The 18,167-nt window shown below is 38.7% G+C and overlaps 1 protein-coding gene across 6 annotated transcripts in view; it reads left to right on the top strand.

Annotated features, from left to right (window-relative positions):
• scn8ab (sodium channel, voltage gated, type VIII, alpha subunit b) overlaps positions 1-11,195 on the top strand; it is a 52,466-nt gene extending 41,271 nt beyond the window's left edge. For all 6 annotated transcript variants that reach the window (XM_015056999.1, XM_015056996.1, XM_015057000.1 and 3 more), the window contains 7 exons: positions 372-494; positions 3,420-3,704; positions 3,791-3,844; positions 3,924-4,061; positions 4,592-4,696; positions 4,781-5,051; positions 5,722-11,195. In XM_015056999.1, the coding sequence (XP_014912485.1) occupies positions 372-494; positions 3,420-3,704; positions 3,791-3,844; positions 3,924-4,061; positions 4,592-4,696; positions 4,781-5,051; positions 5,722-6,875 (2,130 nt within the window). In that variant the 3' untranslated portion in view covers positions 6,876-11,195. The remainder of the gene's footprint in view (positions 1-371; positions 495-3,419; positions 3,705-3,790; positions 3,845-3,923; positions 4,062-4,591; positions 4,697-4,780; positions 5,052-5,721) is intronic.
• The last annotated feature ends 6,972 nt before the right edge of the window (positions 11,196-18,167 follow it).

The raw sequence follows: 18,167 nt of genomic DNA, 5'->3' as shown, positions 1-18,167 counted from the left end.
CTCTTCCTCTCACTGTGTCAACCACAAGTTTCTTTCCAGGTGTGCTCACTGTGCTGTTAAGCTGGTTGTCACGCTAGACTGGCTTGCCAAAACTAAACCAAACACAAACATGAGGTTTTAAACAAGGGGGAAAAAAACTAACTCTGGGTAAACATTACTGACCATTTCCTTTTTACTGTTTGGACCTTTATGTTGTAGAAGTATTCCTACACATAAAGGAGTTATTTTTGTACTCTGTATATAATCATTTAGCCATCCTTACAGTTGATTTAGGGCCAACTTTCTCTCTATATCCCTTCTAACTGTGTGGCGACTTTCTTCTTCTTCTTCTGCCTCTGTCTTTCCTTCTCCTTCTGTCCCTATCTGTGTAGGTGTCTATAGTCAGCCTTATAGCTAATGCTTTGGGCTTCTCCGATCTAGGCCCGATTAAATCACTCAGGACACTGAGGGCCTTGAGACCCCTCAGGGCCCTGTCACGTTTTGAAGGGATGAGGGTAAGACCTAAGATTCCAGGCAGCTGCTCCTTTTGCATGCCGATTTAACAAAAAGCATCAACGCATGCTAGAAATGGCAACAAAAAAAACCTTGAAGATCTATAAGGGGAATATTTGCAGTAACCCTTTTAATAGGCAAGAAGCTTTTTTTGCATGGATTAAGATCATCTCAGATGGTTTAATACATCTGATTTGATTTATCATATTTCATTTCATATATGATAAATTTAGCGTTCTGTTAAAGCTCCTAGTGATTAAGTATTTGTAGAAAATATGACCCACTCTAAAGATATCTTGCTCTGACCTACCTGAATGATGCAGCAAAATAAAAAAATAAAAAAGTCAGCTCTGATTGGTGCTAGCTGAGAAACAACTAGAGGCTGGCGTGAACTGTCGCATCAAAACCTTAAATTCAAATTCAAGATGAAATAAACACAATCTGGTCTTCCTAAAGTACTCAGACAAATTAACTCACAATGCCCCTCAAAGTGTTCGTGTTGTTTCAGCTTTTTTCACCTTACAACCAGAAACTTGTGATTTGTTTCGTTATAATTTTATGGGATAGACCAAACCAAAGTAGAAATAACGGATAGAAAATCAGTTTGTCTGAAGTGTGGTGTACATTTGTTTTCAGACCCATCTGCTGTGATATCCCTAAAGAAAATACAGTGCAACACCTGTTTCATAGAAGCCTCTTTAAAACAATATATAGCAGTATTGTCTGAAATACATATGCTACCATGCTGGAATTCCTTATTTTGATTTGATTGGTAATTTTTCATCCAACGGATACTCTGATTGGACGGAAAAGGCCTGTCTGTGATTGGCTGGTGGTGTGTTTTTGTACCAATTATTGATTTAGTGGGGAACAAATACAAATTCCTGCCACACTTTTCAGATTTCTATTTGTAAATACAGCTCTTGAAAAAAATGAAGAGCCCACTGCATTGAAAACCTGCAGTTTTCAATGTTGGTGGAAAAACAGTTAGTTTTTCCACCAACTGTTCGTTTCTGAACTCTTCCTGAGTTAAAACATTAATATTGTTGTTTCCAAATAAACATGAACTTTTGTTCTTTGCATTATTTGAGGTCTGACAGCTCTGCATCTTTTTTAATTATTTTTGACCAATTCTCATTTTCTGCATATAAATAAATACTAAATTTTTGCTTGTAATTTCAGAGGTATGTTGTCAGTAGTTCATAGAATAAAAGAACAATGTTCATTTTACTCAAACATTTGCCTACAAAAGGAAGTAAAATCAGAGAAACTGGCCATCTCAAGTGGTCTCTAAATTTTTTCCAGAGCTGCAAGTTAACATACTTTGCTCTACTTTGTGTTGGTCTATCACATAAAATCCCAACAAAAGACGTGTTTTGTGGTTGTCATGTGGTGAAATATGAAAAGTATTAGAAGGATATATCTGATGTGACTCCATATTAAAATCTTTGGTGAGTTTTACAGTATCTCCTCATGTTATTAGGGAATCTAAAACTTTCGTCTCCTGTTATAACTATCGTCACTTTTGAGCGGCACTTGATTTGTGTGATGGCTCCGATCAGCCTCTGGTTGTTGTCTGGCAGAATACAAAAAGTCCTGCCCGTGTCTGGGCTCAGCATCCTGACTTTTGCTCTGCCTGAGGTGTCCTGTTACCTGATCTTATCACAGTTTGGCTTTGGCATTGTCACACTGGAAGATCAACAAACTTCTGGTTGCATACCCCCCCTCCCTTCCCCTGCCATCTTTGCTTATCACTCTTCAGTGATTTCTCATCACTATGGTTTTCATCATCACACTTTTGCTATTATATTAACAGTGCATTGACTCTTTTAATATGATATTGGGCTGAAGAAAAAAAAATGCAAAAAGAGGGAAAAAAAAGTGATATTATGTTTATAGTTTTGGTTTGTTTGGCTTTTCGTATTCATGGCACCTCTGTATGTAGAAATGCACATTCATGTATTCACCTGTGAAGGCTTCAACCCCTTCCTGCTATTTTTATAGATTTGTTCCTTTTCACATGAGATGATGATTTAATTTGTCAAATTATCTTGGCATATATTCCATTGGGACTGTTAGAGATTATATTTACACACCCAATTAGTCTTTCGTACATATATTTAAACATCAACATAGAACATTTGAAATTGGTTCGGAGGAGTGTAACAAAACGATATGGCACAAAACGTCCGTAAGAAGCTTTTGATCTAGTGTAAAAACAATTTAATAAATCAAATTGCAGTTAAAGACAAACTTGTCAAAAGTTTCACACCCTTTAAACAAATGCTAGGAGACGGCAAGCCTTCAAAATGTTACGTTTAACTTTACATCAAAGGTGAGCATGTGTCACATGTGAAATCCAGTCCGAAACTCATTTTTGCTGTTTCTTGATTTACAGATATGTTTTTTTTCTACATGCGGTTATCTGTTTTCATATTTTTATTTATGCTTTTTCATAAATATATTGTTTTTGAAATATTTATTTCATATTTATGCTTTCTACATTCCTTTTGCTTTACTTATATTCTTGTTAATAATAATAATTTGTGCATTTTGTAGAATTATTGTTGCTTTACGTAATTTTATCTTATTTATGCTTTCCCTAGCTCTTTCATTTCACATCTGTTTACATTTATTTCAGTCACAATTACGTTTTGCATTTGTTTTGTGACGCAGAAGATGTCTGAAAACGCTTCTTCTCTTTTCGTTTAATTTTTACTGCGAGTTAAAACTTGGCTCCAGTATTGCGTGTTGTCCTGCTCAGTATTGTTACACTCCCTATCAGTGCATCACGAAAGGGTTTAGCAATCACCAAAACACCTCTTGTGTGAGAAGAGAGTGTGCATTTCTCTGTGTGTGTTGATGTTGATGTGCAGCTGCAGTGCGACTGTCGGTCCACAGTTTTGTTTCCTCACGGCTCTCTGCAGGTTGTGGTGAACGCCTTGGTGGGCGCCATACCCTCCATCATGAACGTGCTGCTTGTGTGCCTCATCTTCTGGCTCATCTTCAGCATCATGGGTGTTAACCTGTTTGCCGGGAAATACTACTACTGCTTCAACGAGACGGCTGAAGCGTACTTTCTGCCGAATGACGTCAACAATAAAACCCAGTGCTTTGAGCTGATTAACAGTAATTACACTGAAGTCCGGTGGAAAAACGTGAAGATCAATTTTGACAACGTGGGTGCAGGATATCTTGCACTTTTGCAAGTGGTAAGAAAGCTTTTCTATTTGGGGAAACTTTTTTTTCCCTCTTGCAAATTTTAAATCTAACTTCTTGTTGTCCACCTGTTTCACAGGCAACTTTTAAAGGTTGGATGGACATTATGTATGCAGCAATAGATTCCAGAAAGGTACGCTTCTGCAGCTCTGACTGTTTGTACTCCACTTCACGGTTTAGAATAACTTCAATGTGCTTTTGCCATCTCACAGGTGGAAGACCAGCCTGTCTATGAGGACAACCTCTACATGTACATCTACTTTGTCATATTCATCATCTTTGGCTCCTTCTTCACCCTGAATCTCTTCATTGGTGTCATCATCGATAATTTCAATCAACAGAAGAAAAAGATAAGAACTGTTTTCTTTATCTTTCTTTACACACCACTCCGTCAGAGAGCAGTGTGTGTGAATTAGAGAGGAGTACTGCCTTATAGAGAAGATCTGCAGCTGGCATCCATGGTAGAGATGTGCAAAAAACATTATTATAATTACAAAAGCTGTAGTAGCATAATCTGACACTAATCACTGTATAGATGTTGGCTCTTCTAAAAACTTTTGTGTCATATAGCGTGCATGGGAAAAAAATACCATCCGCTGAAACCAAGTGACACTTTTGATGCAAAAGGGGAACAAGTGAAAAAAGTGACTTATTGTGTTGCTGTTTTTTTTTATGAGGCAGAGATATAACAGATGTTAAAATTAATCCTCTCCTAAAGTGAAGTGTGGCTAATATTTACCAAGCAGTTTCTCCTAATCGTGTAAACTATCAATCATGTTGTTCTTTGGCCACTTTTTCTGTCAACACGTTTCAATGTAATTCTTGAATAAGTAGCTTAGGCCTCTGCAGATTGTAACCAAACTGTTTTTGTCCCCTTTACTTTGGAGGTCAGGATATCTTCATGACAGAAGAGCAAAAGAAATACTACAATGCAATGAAAAAACTTGGGTCAAAGAAACCACAGAAACCAATACCAAGGCCTCAGGTAGACATTGCTGCTCTTGTCACCTGCAAACAAATTCATACTTCCTCCAGAAATAATCATTTTTCTTCTCTCCGTTTTCTACAGAACCAGATCCAAGGAATGGTGTTTGACTTTGTGACACAGCAGGTGTTTGACATTTCCATCATGATCCTCATCTGCCTCAACATGGTCACCATGATGGTGGAGACCGACGATCAGTCAGAAGAAACGGAGGTCGTGCTTTACTGGGTCAACTTCGTGTTCATCGTGGTTTTCACCGGCGAGTTCCTCCTCAAGCTGTTTGCGCTGCGCCACTATTACTTCACCAATGGCTGGAACATCTTCGACGTGGTGGTGGTCATCCTCTCCATTGTGGGCAAGTATTCAGGAAATGCTTTGTGTGAATGAAGGAAAACCAAGAGTTTGCTTGAGTGTAGCCTAAATACTACCCATTCAAATGGGCTAAAAAGGCAGTTTATAGACAGTGATAAATAGGAACTTATGCAACTTGAGTCTTTTTTTTATCGTAATTATTTAACTTCTCTACATCTGTATCCAGAGTTTTAATTAATCTGGTAATTTAAAAAAAAAAGATGGATAAAGACAAAGACAAAACTGGGTTTGCAGCTTTCATAACTAGAACTGAAGGATTTATTTGAATATGAAGAAAACTCATCATTTCTGAAAGGAGTTTTGCAGTTTTTAGTTGACATGGTTTGATTTTGAGGCTAATGTGTCTTTAGCACATAAAGAGCAAGAACAAATCTAGCTCTCTCTGGTGTTTACAGTAAAATAAATGTTTCTCCTAAGATACCAAACACATGCATACTATGGTGTATACATATTTAGGTAAGTAATAATTAAGGTAGTGAGTAAATAAATTCAATAAATAGCACTACATAAACAAAAAAATGGAGGTGAAATACAGAAGACTGCCTAAAAACAGTGCATTGTCATCTTTGTGAAATTTCTGTCTGAATTGACATGTTTTGTAAAAATTGTGACACTTTAACCAAGCGTGTTTGGTCTCTTCCTTGTAACCTCAGGTATGTTTCTGGCTGACCTGATCGAGAAGTACTTTGTGTCGCCGACACTCTTCAGGGTGATCCGTCTGGCTCGTATCGGCAGGATCCTGCGTCTCATCAAGGGCGCCAAAGGAATTAGAACTCTGCTGTTCGCCCTCATGATGTCGCTCCCCGCCTTGTTCAACATCGGCCTCCTGCTCTTCCTGGTCATGTTCATCTTCTCCATCTTTGGCATGTCCAACTTTGGCTACGTGAAACACGGGGCCGGCATCGACGACATGTACAACTTTGAGACGTTTGGAAACAGCATGATCATCCTGTTCATGATCACCACGTCGGCAGGTTGGGACGGCCTTCTGCTGCCCATCCTCAACTACCCGCCGGACTGCGACCCGCTTTTAGAGAACGCCGGCACGCCCGCAACCGGAGACTGTGGCAACCCGTCCGTGGGCATCTTCTTCTTTGTCATGTACATCATCATTTCTTTCCTAATCGTGGTCAACATGTACATTGCCATCATCCTGGAGAACTTTAGTGTGGCCACGGAGGAAAGCGCAGACCCACTCAGTGAGGACGACTTTGAGACCTTTTATGAAATTTGGGAGAAATTTGACCCTGATGCCTCCCAGTTCATTACGTATGCCAAGCTTTCTGACTTTGCCGACGCGCTTGAGCACCCGCTGCGTGTCCCCAAGCCCAACACCATTGAGCTGATCGCTATGGACATGCCTATGGTGAGTGGAGACCGCATCCACTGCCTGGACATCCTGTTTGCCTTTACCAAGCGAGTGCTGGGCGACAGCGGGGAGCTGGACATGCTCAGGCAGCAAATGGAGGAGCGCTTTGTGGCTGCCAATCCCTCTAAAGTCTCCTATGAGCCGATTACCACCACTCTGAGGCGAAAACAGGAGGACGTGTCTGCGAGGATCATCCAGCGGGCCTACCGCTCCCACCTGGCCTGGCGGGGATTTGTGTGCAAGCGCAAACCGGCCAACAACAAAGCCGAGAACCAGGAGCAAGAAAAGAAGGAGGGCACTCCATCCACTGCCTCCCTGCCTTCTTATGACAGTGTGACCAAACCTGAGAAGGAGAAGCAGGACGACAACAACGAGGGCAGGGGAGAGAGGAAAGAGAGGGGCAGAAACCAAAAAGACATCAGGGAGTCTCAGTGTTAGGCTGGGGAAGGGGTGACGAATAACCACATTAATAACAGTACAGATTTAACTAATGTAACTTCAAGCAGAGTGAGAGAAAACTCACCCACACAGATGTACAGATTATTTCATTTGCAAGTCAGAAAAAAAAATAGTCCTCAATAATTTTGTTTACAGACTTCATTCCTATACGGATGCGGAGCGGGGCGAGAAACGACTGAACTTTAGTCAAACCAAACATAATCAGCATTCTGTGTGGCACTCTTATATCAACACAACCGATCCTAATGAAAAGGGGAAAGGAAGACAGAAGAGGGGGAAAATCCGACGTTTTTCCACCAAGTAACTCTACACCAAGAGGCTGGAAGGCAAAAACGGGAATCCAGCGCCGTGTGGCTGCAGATGACAAGGAAGCTGCTCGGTCTTTCAGCGGTCAAAGTGGTTCTGTGTCAGTGTGTAGAGACACAAGCGACAGACTCACTCTATGAGCAAACAGAGGGATGACTGGTGAGTGAGAGAAAGACAAACTGAGAGTCTAAAGTATTTTCTCTTGTTTTATTAAAACTAGAATTTTTTTTTTGTCTTTTTGAGCAGCAAAAAATGCAAACCGAGAAACAAACCAACAAAAAAAAAGAAAAAAAAAAGAAAAAAAAGAACAATATTCAAACAGTTTGCCCATGTCGGTCAACTACTCACATTGTCTTTGTTACACCCACATACAAAAATGCTTTATTTTACATGGGCTTTTTGCACCAAATTGGTTAAAGGGTCTGTTTATTAACAGGGGTTCAACTCGGGGCCAAGGGCTTCCATTTACTCAGAAAGATTTCCAGACAAATACATAAATAATTGTGCTTGTTCAATGCATAGAAATGACTTGCATGAAGGCATGTTTTGATCAGAAATCTTGCATGAATTATCATAGTCCACAAGACACTAATACGCAGACTTCACCGGCGGCTTGATGATCCGTACGATCGAGGCGTTTCTTTTGGTCAAAATTTTAAGAGTTTTGGAGGTAATTTCTTCAACAAAAACAAGCGGTATGTGGGTTGATCGGCTAAAACTGATTTCATCATTTGACACATTTCAGATGTTTAATCTATAAACAGTAGAATAAAACACCACCTCAATGTGTGAAATGCAAGCACTTTCTTTGCTGCTCGGAAGATTTTGGGTGTGTAAGACGAAGAAAAAGACGTCCGAGTGGATCAATGGACTGAAATGTTTCGTTTGGACTGGAATGTTTTAAGGAAGCTTGAAAAGCGTATGTTTATCATTTGTATGCTCCTGTCTAATGTTTCGCATCATCTGCCTTTTTACTTTAACGCGAGCGGGAGTCTGACTGTCCGCTGTTTGGGATTTGGGTTTTGGCAACCCCTTTTCCCATTCCTTTTTTTTTTTTTTTTTTTTTTTTTTTTCCTCTAACCTTTATAAAAAGGGCTCGGAAGAGTTTGGAGTCTCGTTTTAAACGGTTTTATTCGCTAATGTAAATGTTTGTTTTCTTCCCTGGTGTAATGCTGATGTTTCAGAGGGCAATGAGGCTTATATTACAGTTTTATAAACCACGTCAAGCCGAGAGGAAAGCTGTTGTTTTGTGCTGAAAGGTATGTTTGGGGTGTTCAAAGTGAGCGATGTAAACTCATGAGTGGGTGATGAGAACATTGTGTGTGGAGAAGCCAAAGAGATCTGCCTTGTAATCCCTTGTTGTCCTTTACCGATGGAGTGGGACTGCCCATTCTGTTTTTGTTTTTTTTTCTTCTGCTGTCGTTATCAGACAGAGAGACCCTAGAAATGTATGCAATGCTTGAAAAATTCTTCCCTTTTTCTCAGGAGATATAATAGATGTATTATTAAGAGCTCTGCAACAAAATGCAATTGAATGTGGCGGGAGTATCATTATATGTAAAATCATGTTTAATCGTTTCTGTTTTGTGCCACTCTTGGGGGACAGTGACTCTTGGCCGTCTCAGTCCAACAGCCGCCTCGGTCGGGTTGGGGGGCGTCATTTAATGCTTCCTGCTTCAGATGCTTTGCCAACAAAAGGCTAGAGGCACCACAGTGACCAGGCGACATGACCCGCTTATAACCGGTGGCGTATTTATGTTTGGGGCCATTTCAGTGTGGATTGAAATAATTGAATACAAAAAAAAAAAATAAAAAATTCACCCCGATTGTAAAACATAGGTCACAAGAGGAGATGTCACAAGAGTGAGTTGGGATTTGTTGGGTTTTTAACAGCACAGAGGTAGAAGTGGAAAAGCCCCAAATGTAAGCAGGAGTTTTGAGCTTCTCATTTTCCATTTTCCTTCATGTCGCTTACCTGTCAAAAGAAAATCATACCAAATAACCGACAGAGCACCGGATGCATTTCTTCTTATGGTACTGTGAACCTGAGCACCACAACCCGGAGCATTTGCACTTCCTGCTGTGCAGCGATGTCACTTCCCTTTTTGTGAATAAGCCCCGCCCCCCCTCATCCGTTATTTCCCATGCTCCAGCTGCTGCATGAGATCTCCAGAACCAGTGTGGGTGTCAACTTGAACCAAATAAAAATCTGAATGACAAGCATAAAGCTATCACCGTGCATTTTCTCCAACATCTCCAAGATTTTTCTGATGGGGGGGGGGGAAAATTTAAAAAATCGACTTTGCCGTAAATAAATACACAAATTCATGCTCTTTAGGGCACAAACTGCAAAAGCTATCTTTTTTTAATGAACTATAGATAATGTAATATATCATTTTAAGCGCATGTGTAGTTTCTTTTTGTTTTTTTGTTGTTGCTTTTTTTTATTATTATTATTTTTGTAAATACAGGATTACCGTAAAGAAAAAAACTACAGCTATTAGTTTTAACTCTAAATACAAATAACCATAAATAGAATGGCTTCCAGCTGATGCCCCTTTGTCACTCTTGTTAGGCTGTGATGCATTGTTAAAAGGTGTAGATTTTTTTTGTGTCACTTTTCATAATAAAGAGGGAAATAAGTGAAAATAATCTATATTAAAAAAAAAAACAGAAAATTGTGTGTAAAGCTGTATAAATCAAAATGCACATATTCAGAGCTGTGTTACATATATATTATATATATATTCTTTTATACCTATACATACATATACTTATACACACATATATATATATAAGTAGTATATATATGTGTATAGGTATATATATATATAAATACGTTAGAACCATGTCTGTAACTCAACTCTCCTGTCCACTCATGAGGTGACACCAGATCCACTGAGTGTAAGTGATCCCGCTTCTTTCTTTGTGTGGTACGCTCAGAGAATTTCCTAAAATCTGGCCTGCCCGGGACTTTCCCCAGTATCGAGTATCGGCCTACAATGCATGATGTTGTACTGGCTGCTTGCTGAGAATTGTGGAGCCTGCCTTGGTGAGAGGATTGCACTACCAGCATACCAAGCCCTACACACACACACATCGCCCCTCTCTCTTTTTTTTTTGTACGTGTGTGAACATGTCTTGCCCCTATAGTTTCCCCACTTTGTGTACACAGATGCAAAATGGCACACACACACACACGCACACACACACACCACAGACATGCATCCTCATTTTGGCCTTTTTGTAGACAACTGCTGTTTAACCAGATCACTTCAATTGCTTGCTGCAGCCCCTAACCCTTCATGTACCCCCACCCTTAACCTTAACACATTTGCTGCAGCTTAGAGTCGATCCTTGATTTTTGCTGACACTTTTAATAAGGTATATCTAACAATTTAAGGATTAGTTGTCTTAACTGTCTGTAATGTTTGTTTATGGTGCAATATCTCTTAACGGCACGTGCCTTTTTAGCTTTCTATCAATAAAATCCTGCAACGAAGATCACCCTCAGAGCGAATCAAAAGCGGAGCATGACGACATGCTGAGTTCGAAGCGAACTGAAAACTCACCACCTATAGTGTAGACTGTCTGGACTAACATCGTGTAGAGTCTTGTAGGAAGTGCTCTCTCTCTCTCTGTGTTTTGTTGTGTTGCTGGCTCGTCAGCCGGGGAGACAACAGCTTGCCTTCTGTTTTACACTTCTGTTTTCTTTTCTTCTTTTTTCTTTTTTTTTTCCCAGAGGTTGGTTTATCAATCAGTATATGAGGCCATTGTTTTGTAGCATGACTGAGATGAATTTCTTCTCTTTGAAAATAGCTTAACTAAAAAGAAAAAAAAGAACAACTTTTGACTGTCATTTCTTTCCACTGTTACAGTCAAGAAAGAGGGTATATGTTGCACACCACATGGGACAATTAAGTGAGAAATCGGTGAAAGAATGTCTTCATTTGAGCACGAACCTATTTCCAAACAATAAAGCAGCCTTCCAGTTATCTGTGTGGCCCGTGTCGTTTTTGGGTGTAAAAATCTTCCTTCTTTGGGATTTTATGTGATAGAGAAGCAGTAGTGCATCATTGTGAAGTGGAAGGAAAATAATGTTTTTTTTATTTTTAACAAAAATATTAAAGGAAACCACCTAACTGAGTCAGTTGATCATGACTCAGATTACACCAATTCCCCGAAGAACATCCTCCATCTCTGAATGGCCCCCTTACATAAACACACAGTCTACCTCTGCACTTCTCAATTGCATTGAGTTAAGTATTCAGTCCACTTAACTCAATGCAATTAAAGATTTCAAATTAATCTCAACATAATTCCAGAATTTGAAGGTTTGTTAGAGAACATTAGAGAGCAAACATCATGAAGATCAAAGAACCCCGCAGACAGGTCAGAGATGAAGCTGCGGAGAAGTTTAAAGCAGAAATATGTCATAAAACAATAAACCAAAATTCTGAACATACCCGACGTTCAGGATGAAAGAGTTGCGTCATACTCTTTCATCCAAAAATGGAAAGAGTATGACACAACTTGAAACCTAAACTGACAGCCTGCTATGATGGATATTGATGAGAGAGTCAGTCAAAAGATGTAACCATACAGTCAGAGCTATACACATAGGAATGAAGGGTCCAGTCAAAGCCCACACCTTAATTCATTTCAAATCTTCTGGGAAAACCTGAAAATTTATGCTCACAAATGCTCTCCATCCAATCTGACTGAGCTTGAGCTATTTTGGCTAACAGACTCTGACTAGGCGAAACTGGAACAAACATGTAGCAACAGCTGGAGCAAATGCATTGAACACCACACTTTTCAGATTCTTGTGTGCCAAAACTAAAAAAAGTTCCTTACACATCACAACAATTAAGGATAAATATATATATGTATATATTTTTTTTTTAATAGTTTGTGCTTTTAACATAAAGTGTGAGATCAAGAGGAATGATTCCTTTTGAAAAGGCCCTTCAGCTTTATGTGTTCAGGCACATCACAATGCTAAAACGGCAGGTGTCTGTGTCTGTGTGTGTGTGTGTGTGTGTGTGTGTGTGTGTGTGTGTGTGTGTGTGTGTGTGCGTGCGCGCGTGTGTGTGCATGGGTGTCTCTCCCCACCTTGTGCTGTGTGTTTGTGTGGAGCACTGAATGAGGGAGCAGTGCGAAGGGGGTAAGCAGAGAGGGAGAGGGAGAGCACTGCAGTGCAGATAGATGAATGCAGTGGCCTGGGCTGAGTCAGCAGCATGTTCCCAACAGGCTCAGACTGTACAGTGCACTGTAAAGCACCTACTTACCCACAGCGAGCAAATCAGAGGGAGAGGCAGCCACTTCAGGGAGAAGGAACGTAAATGAGAACAATGAACACAGGCTCATGTGGTCAAAAGCAAGTGCTCTGCTAAGGGTTTAACCTTCAGCTGCCCGTTACCAATGATCCAGCTGTTTGATTCGACTCACACCGCATCATTAAAGAGTCACGTAAAAATGAATTTATTTCTTTGATAATTGCATAAATCTGTTGTTTTTCTTTATATGCATATCTACTCTAAACCATTCTGGTTTTATTTCTGTCCTTGGTAAGGTTCTGTCTTTTTAAAAACCTATCTGAATGTAGGACAGAGGTATAGGCCATCGATTAAGTGGGTCGTTGGTGAGATCTGCTGGGCAGCAGATCTGAGAAGTGCAGAGGTAGACTGTATGTTTATGTAAGGGGGCCATTCAGAGATGGAGGATGTTCTTCGGGGAATTGGTGTAATCTGAGTCATGATCAACTGACTCAGTTAGGTGGTTTCCTTTAAATAAGCACAAAACAGCCATTTTCCTTTCTGACCAAAGTCTCTCCCTGCGTGCAACAGAGGAGCATGGCTTCTGTCTTCATGTACAGTATGTTACACATTACAAAATACAGAGCAAAAATAAGCAAATACTTTTATGAATTTATTGATTTTTTTAAAGTCTCTACAATGTGATCACAAAGTTAGTCAGATCCTGTCCCGTCTGAATTTCGCATTTTATCCCACCTCTAGGGATATTTGTAGATATTTGTTCCATTAATTATGACAAAATATGCCATATTAGTTTTTTAATTAATTTGTATTTCTACAGCTTAACTGTTCAAACTGCAACTCTGCTGTAGACTGCTTTATTACGTCTGCGGTAATAAAGCAGATATATTAATAAACCGGTTATTTCTTACAGCTCTCTACCGCCCTCTAGTGAACTACAAGGAACTAAGTCACTAAAAAACACCTACATGCAGTACTGTGTCGAAGTATTTGTCCCCTTCTGATGTTGCAGATCATCAAACACATTTTGATATTTGACAGCAATAACTTGAGTAAACACGAATGCTGTTTTTAAATGATAAAGTAACTTATTAACCGATTCTTTCACCCTTGCAAGCAACAACTGCCGTCAAATTTTTTGTCAAAACGTGCGATGAGTCTCTTACGTAACGTTTGGCTTCATTCTTTTTTGCAGAATGGTTTTGATTCATTCTTCTTCTTGATCTTTCTGGGTAGTTTGAGTTTAAAGTCACAAACTTATGGCAGGTTTTCTCCCGAAGGATTTTCTGTTTGGCATCTAAATCCTGAAGCAACAAATCAATAGATGTTACCGACTCCGTGTTTGACGTCCTCTTCTGAAAAGGTTTGTTTCTTCTATGCAAGAAGAAACGATGAAAATTCAGTATTTATTTTGAGTCTTGGGATCAGTTTGGTTTCTTGTTAAGCCTCTGCTTGGATCTAAACCATTCCTATGAGTCTATCTCTGACTGTATAGTTGCATCTTTTAGCTGACTCTCTCATCGATCTTAGGAGGCTGTCAGTTTAGGTTTCAAGTTGTGTCATACTCTTTCCATTTTTGGATGAAAGAGTATGACACAGCTCTTTGATCCTGAATGTAGGATATGTTCAGAATTTTGGTTTATTGTTTTATGACATATTTCTGCTTTAAATTTCTCCTCAGCTTCATCCCTGACCTGTTCTTTTTGGACATCAGTGTTTTTTGTTTTTTTGCCTTAGACATCTTCACGGATGACGTTTCCGGTTGCTGTTTTATTGTTGACTTTGAGGCAGGGAGGATTGGCGATGATTTTGATGTTGTTTTGGGTTATTTTATAACCTTCTGGATAAGTCATCAATGTGCTCTTTTGTTCAAAGGTTCACCTCTGTTGTTTTCTCCATTTGTAAATATTGTCTTTCACTGTGGATCACTGGAGTCCCACAGTTTCTATTTATGTAGAATAAGGGGGACAGTCTACTTCTTCACATGGAGCCATTTGGAAAACTTTCTTTTTTCTTTGGTGTATCTCCTTGAATGTTCACTCCAAGTTGTCATGACTGCATTATGTATAATTAATATAATGTCAGCTTCCTCATGCCAAACTACTCCTGAACCAGAGACATCGGTGTCTTACTGGGACTGAGTAGAAAGAGTGGTACCGCTGCTCTGTGGTCCAAAGTCCTCTTTTCAGATGAAAGCAAAGTTCGGATGTAATTTGGAAATCAAGATCCCAGAGTCTGGAGGAAGAGCGGAGAGTAAGACATTTTACCTCCTTTTGCATGAATTACTGCTAATTAAACAGTGATTTATGCAAAAGTAAGCCTGAGTCTATAAACATGAACATACTTTTCATACAATATCTTTTTTCATTTGATCTTATGTGTTATTCTAAGTTGTAGAGACGCTGAATTATGGCCTTTAATCATCCGCAAGACGTAATTATCAAAACGACTGAAATAAAGGCTTGACATATTTCCCCCCATGTGACTCTATATAATATGTAAGTTTTACTTTCTGAAATGTGTGAAAAAATATTCAAATTAATATTTTTTAAATGTACCTGTATAATTGCATACAATCCAGCTTACAAAACCGAGACTTCTTCATCCGCCCTATCCAAACCTGAGTAAAACATCTAACTTTGAAGAAAGAAAATATTTCTCTCTATGGAAAATATAAATTATTTTAGTAGTCCTGACTGACAGACGGATGGGAGAAAGGCTTATGAATATTTTGACACTGTGCATGTCAGCATTGAAGTTCCATCATGTGAGTTGTAGAAGAAAATAACAGATGAATTAGTGAGTTTTTCAGAAGTATTGGTATTATTTAAACTGACAATTACAGTAGCTATCGAAATTGTTAGCTATCAAGTTGTGCTAACTAGCTTGGTGATTAGTTAGATAAAAAAAAAAGTCAAGGAAGAGAAACACTGTAAAATCCTTTTATATTACAAAATAAGTTGTATGAATGAACCAAACCCCTTGTTGTTTTCAAAGACAAAAGACAAAGAAAGTCGAGCATGATTTGTTTTTGTGTATTTTCATCTGATAGAACATGACAGAACAGTCGGCAGTGAGGTAGACTTAAACAGGTCAACAGCAAAAAACATTGCTCTTTATGCAGGCATCTAAAAATGACATGAAATAAATACTTCCATGTACAATGTCTTAAAAGTGAGGTAGAAACAGTTTAGGAGAATGTACAAGAAATGATGACGAGTGAATTAAAAAGGTAACACAGAAGTTCAGATTTGACTCCACATCCTTCTCTGCATCAGAGAAGCAAAAAATGTGAAATAATGTGAAATATGTGAAATAATTGCTGCTGCGCATGTTTTATAGCATATTCTACTATAAAACATGCAGTTTGTGTGGCACTGAAGAGCGTACAGTCCTTTCAGCTAAGCGCTTCAAATTTATAAAAGTCTAGTCAAGTTGCTTTCATCCGTTCTTAACATCTGTATTTTTTTCTTAGAAATAGTACAGAGCCTTTGTTTAAGGAGGATTTGTTTGCGACATTTTAACACAAGTTTGGTTTTTAAAAAACGGGCGAGTTTCTACGCTTGCGTTTATTTTGATGTCTGAGTGTTTAAGGAGAAAGCAAGATAATATCACCAAATAACTTCCAGAGCAACATCTTCTCAAACATTTTTTTTATGGATTTTGATTCAGATTTGGAAAAAAAAATTACAGTGAACTGCTGACTTTTAATTAAGACATTTAGCAAGCATTTCAACATGATGTAGATGTTGATATATGAATTTATTTTTTTTTTAACCCGGAGTGCTTTGTTTTGACAGTTGGTTTGCAAAACCTTTTCCCTAACACTAACTACACTAACACTTAACATAGCATTAATTTTTCCACCAAAACCTATAGGAGAATTACAGCTATACACAAAGAAAATATGTTTTATATATCTAAAAAAAAAAAAAAAAAAAAAAACATCACTGATGTACATTATGGCATGTATTGTCCTTAAAAAAAATATCTGAATTACATTCAACATTTCGGGCCTTGGTGAGAAAACTTCAAGTTTCCCAGAGCAATAAAACGGATGGGATTGTGTTTGCCTACGTGTGCAATTGTGCGAGCATGCTGACATTTTATATTATTGAAGGCATTGAACGTTTGTGGTTTCCCTGAAGTTTTTTAGCCACGGCTCTGTTTTCTTTCACCATCTTGCTCCGTAAAGCTTGCTACCAGCACCCTAAGGTTATATAACATACATTCTTACATTTATCATTCTGAGGTAACAATTTTCTTCCTGAGTTTTTTCAATAACATGTCTATAAATCATCCTTCTAATAGGGTTAAGTAAAGAGATTGCATATTAAAAAAAAGTAAATCAAAGCAGACAAGCAGGCAATTCTTCATAAAGACTATAATGTTGAGCAGAAAGTGCTTGAGGCACTGGAACCTGCATAAAGAGCATCCAAACAATAAGCGACCTTTATTGGATGCTAAACTGGATGCTATTAATGTTTTCTTAAGCTTACCACAAATGTGCCTGGTAACTACACCATTAGAAGACAACCTACAGATATTTGTGTCTAGCAATTTTTTGAATGCTAAATACATTCGAATGGAAATAAAATCTTAAATCGTAATAGAAATAAGCTTAAACAGTGACTTCATGTATATTGCTGAAGGTTTTGTTTTATACAGTGCTATGAAAAAAGTATTTAACCTTGAATAGTTCAAATATTAGTCAAACATAACCAGAGTAAATTCAGAATAATGATTTTGTGAAGATTTCATTTATCATAGTAAGTTGTCCAAATCAACCTGGGCCTGTGTAAAAACCAATTTATCCCCTTTTGGTAATCTATTAATTAACTCTCCACTATTAATTATCCACTATTACTGGTTCAGTTTCTCCAGCCACAACCAGACCTGTACAAACAAGAAATCAGTTAAAAAGAATGAAGTAGGCTAAAATACTCTGTCAGAACGCTAAAGAAATTCAGGAACAGATGGTAAACAAAAGGCCTTAGGACTCCAGGGACACATGGTGTGTCATCATCAACAATAGAGAAAACATTGAAAAGTAGCCCACCTTCCAGGGAGTTGCTAACCTACCAAAACTACTCCAAAGTGCGTCAACAATGCATCAAGGTGGACAAATAGGAACCCAAAACAGCATCTTGCTTCAGTGAAGACCAGTGTTCATAAGTTAAGTTAAGAAAAGGACTGGACAAAACAAAAGTCAAAGCCACTGCAGTCCAAACACATCTGATTGCTGATCCACAAAACTGGGAAATATTCTGCTCACCGAGGAGACAAAAGTGGAGCCTTTGTAAGGTGAGTCTTACAAAGAACATTATAATACCAGCGGTCAAGCAAAGTGGTGCGATGGTTGGTCATTATAGTATCATGCTATAATTGATGGAACCATGAACTCTGCTATTCAGCAGTACATCCTGAAGGAGAACGTCCAGCTATCAGGTTGGAACCTTAAGATCAAGTGCAGTTTTGTTTTCCTGCAGGACAGTGACCCAAAGCACACGAACAAGTCCATGTCCAAAAGGCCAACAAAAGAGACAACAGAGTGACTTATTTGGAGTCCAGACTTGAATCTTATTGAAATGCTGTGGCACTACCTTAAAGTCTACAAGCTCTAAAGCACTACAATGTGACTGAATCTAAGCAAATCTAAGAAGAGTGGGCCAAAAATTGATATATA

The sequence above is a fragment of the Poecilia latipinna genome, unplaced genomic scaffold (assembly GCF_001443285.1).
Source record: "Poecilia latipinna isolate Pla-1442-1.1 unplaced genomic scaffold, P_latipinna-1.0 Scaffold1428, whole genome shotgun sequence".
NCBI classification, from domain to species: domain Eukaryota; kingdom Metazoa; phylum Chordata; class Actinopteri; order Cyprinodontiformes; family Poeciliidae; genus Poecilia; species Poecilia latipinna.
The sequence above is the reverse complement of the archived record's forward strand: the minus strand, read 5'-3'. Positions and strand labels throughout refer to the sequence as shown.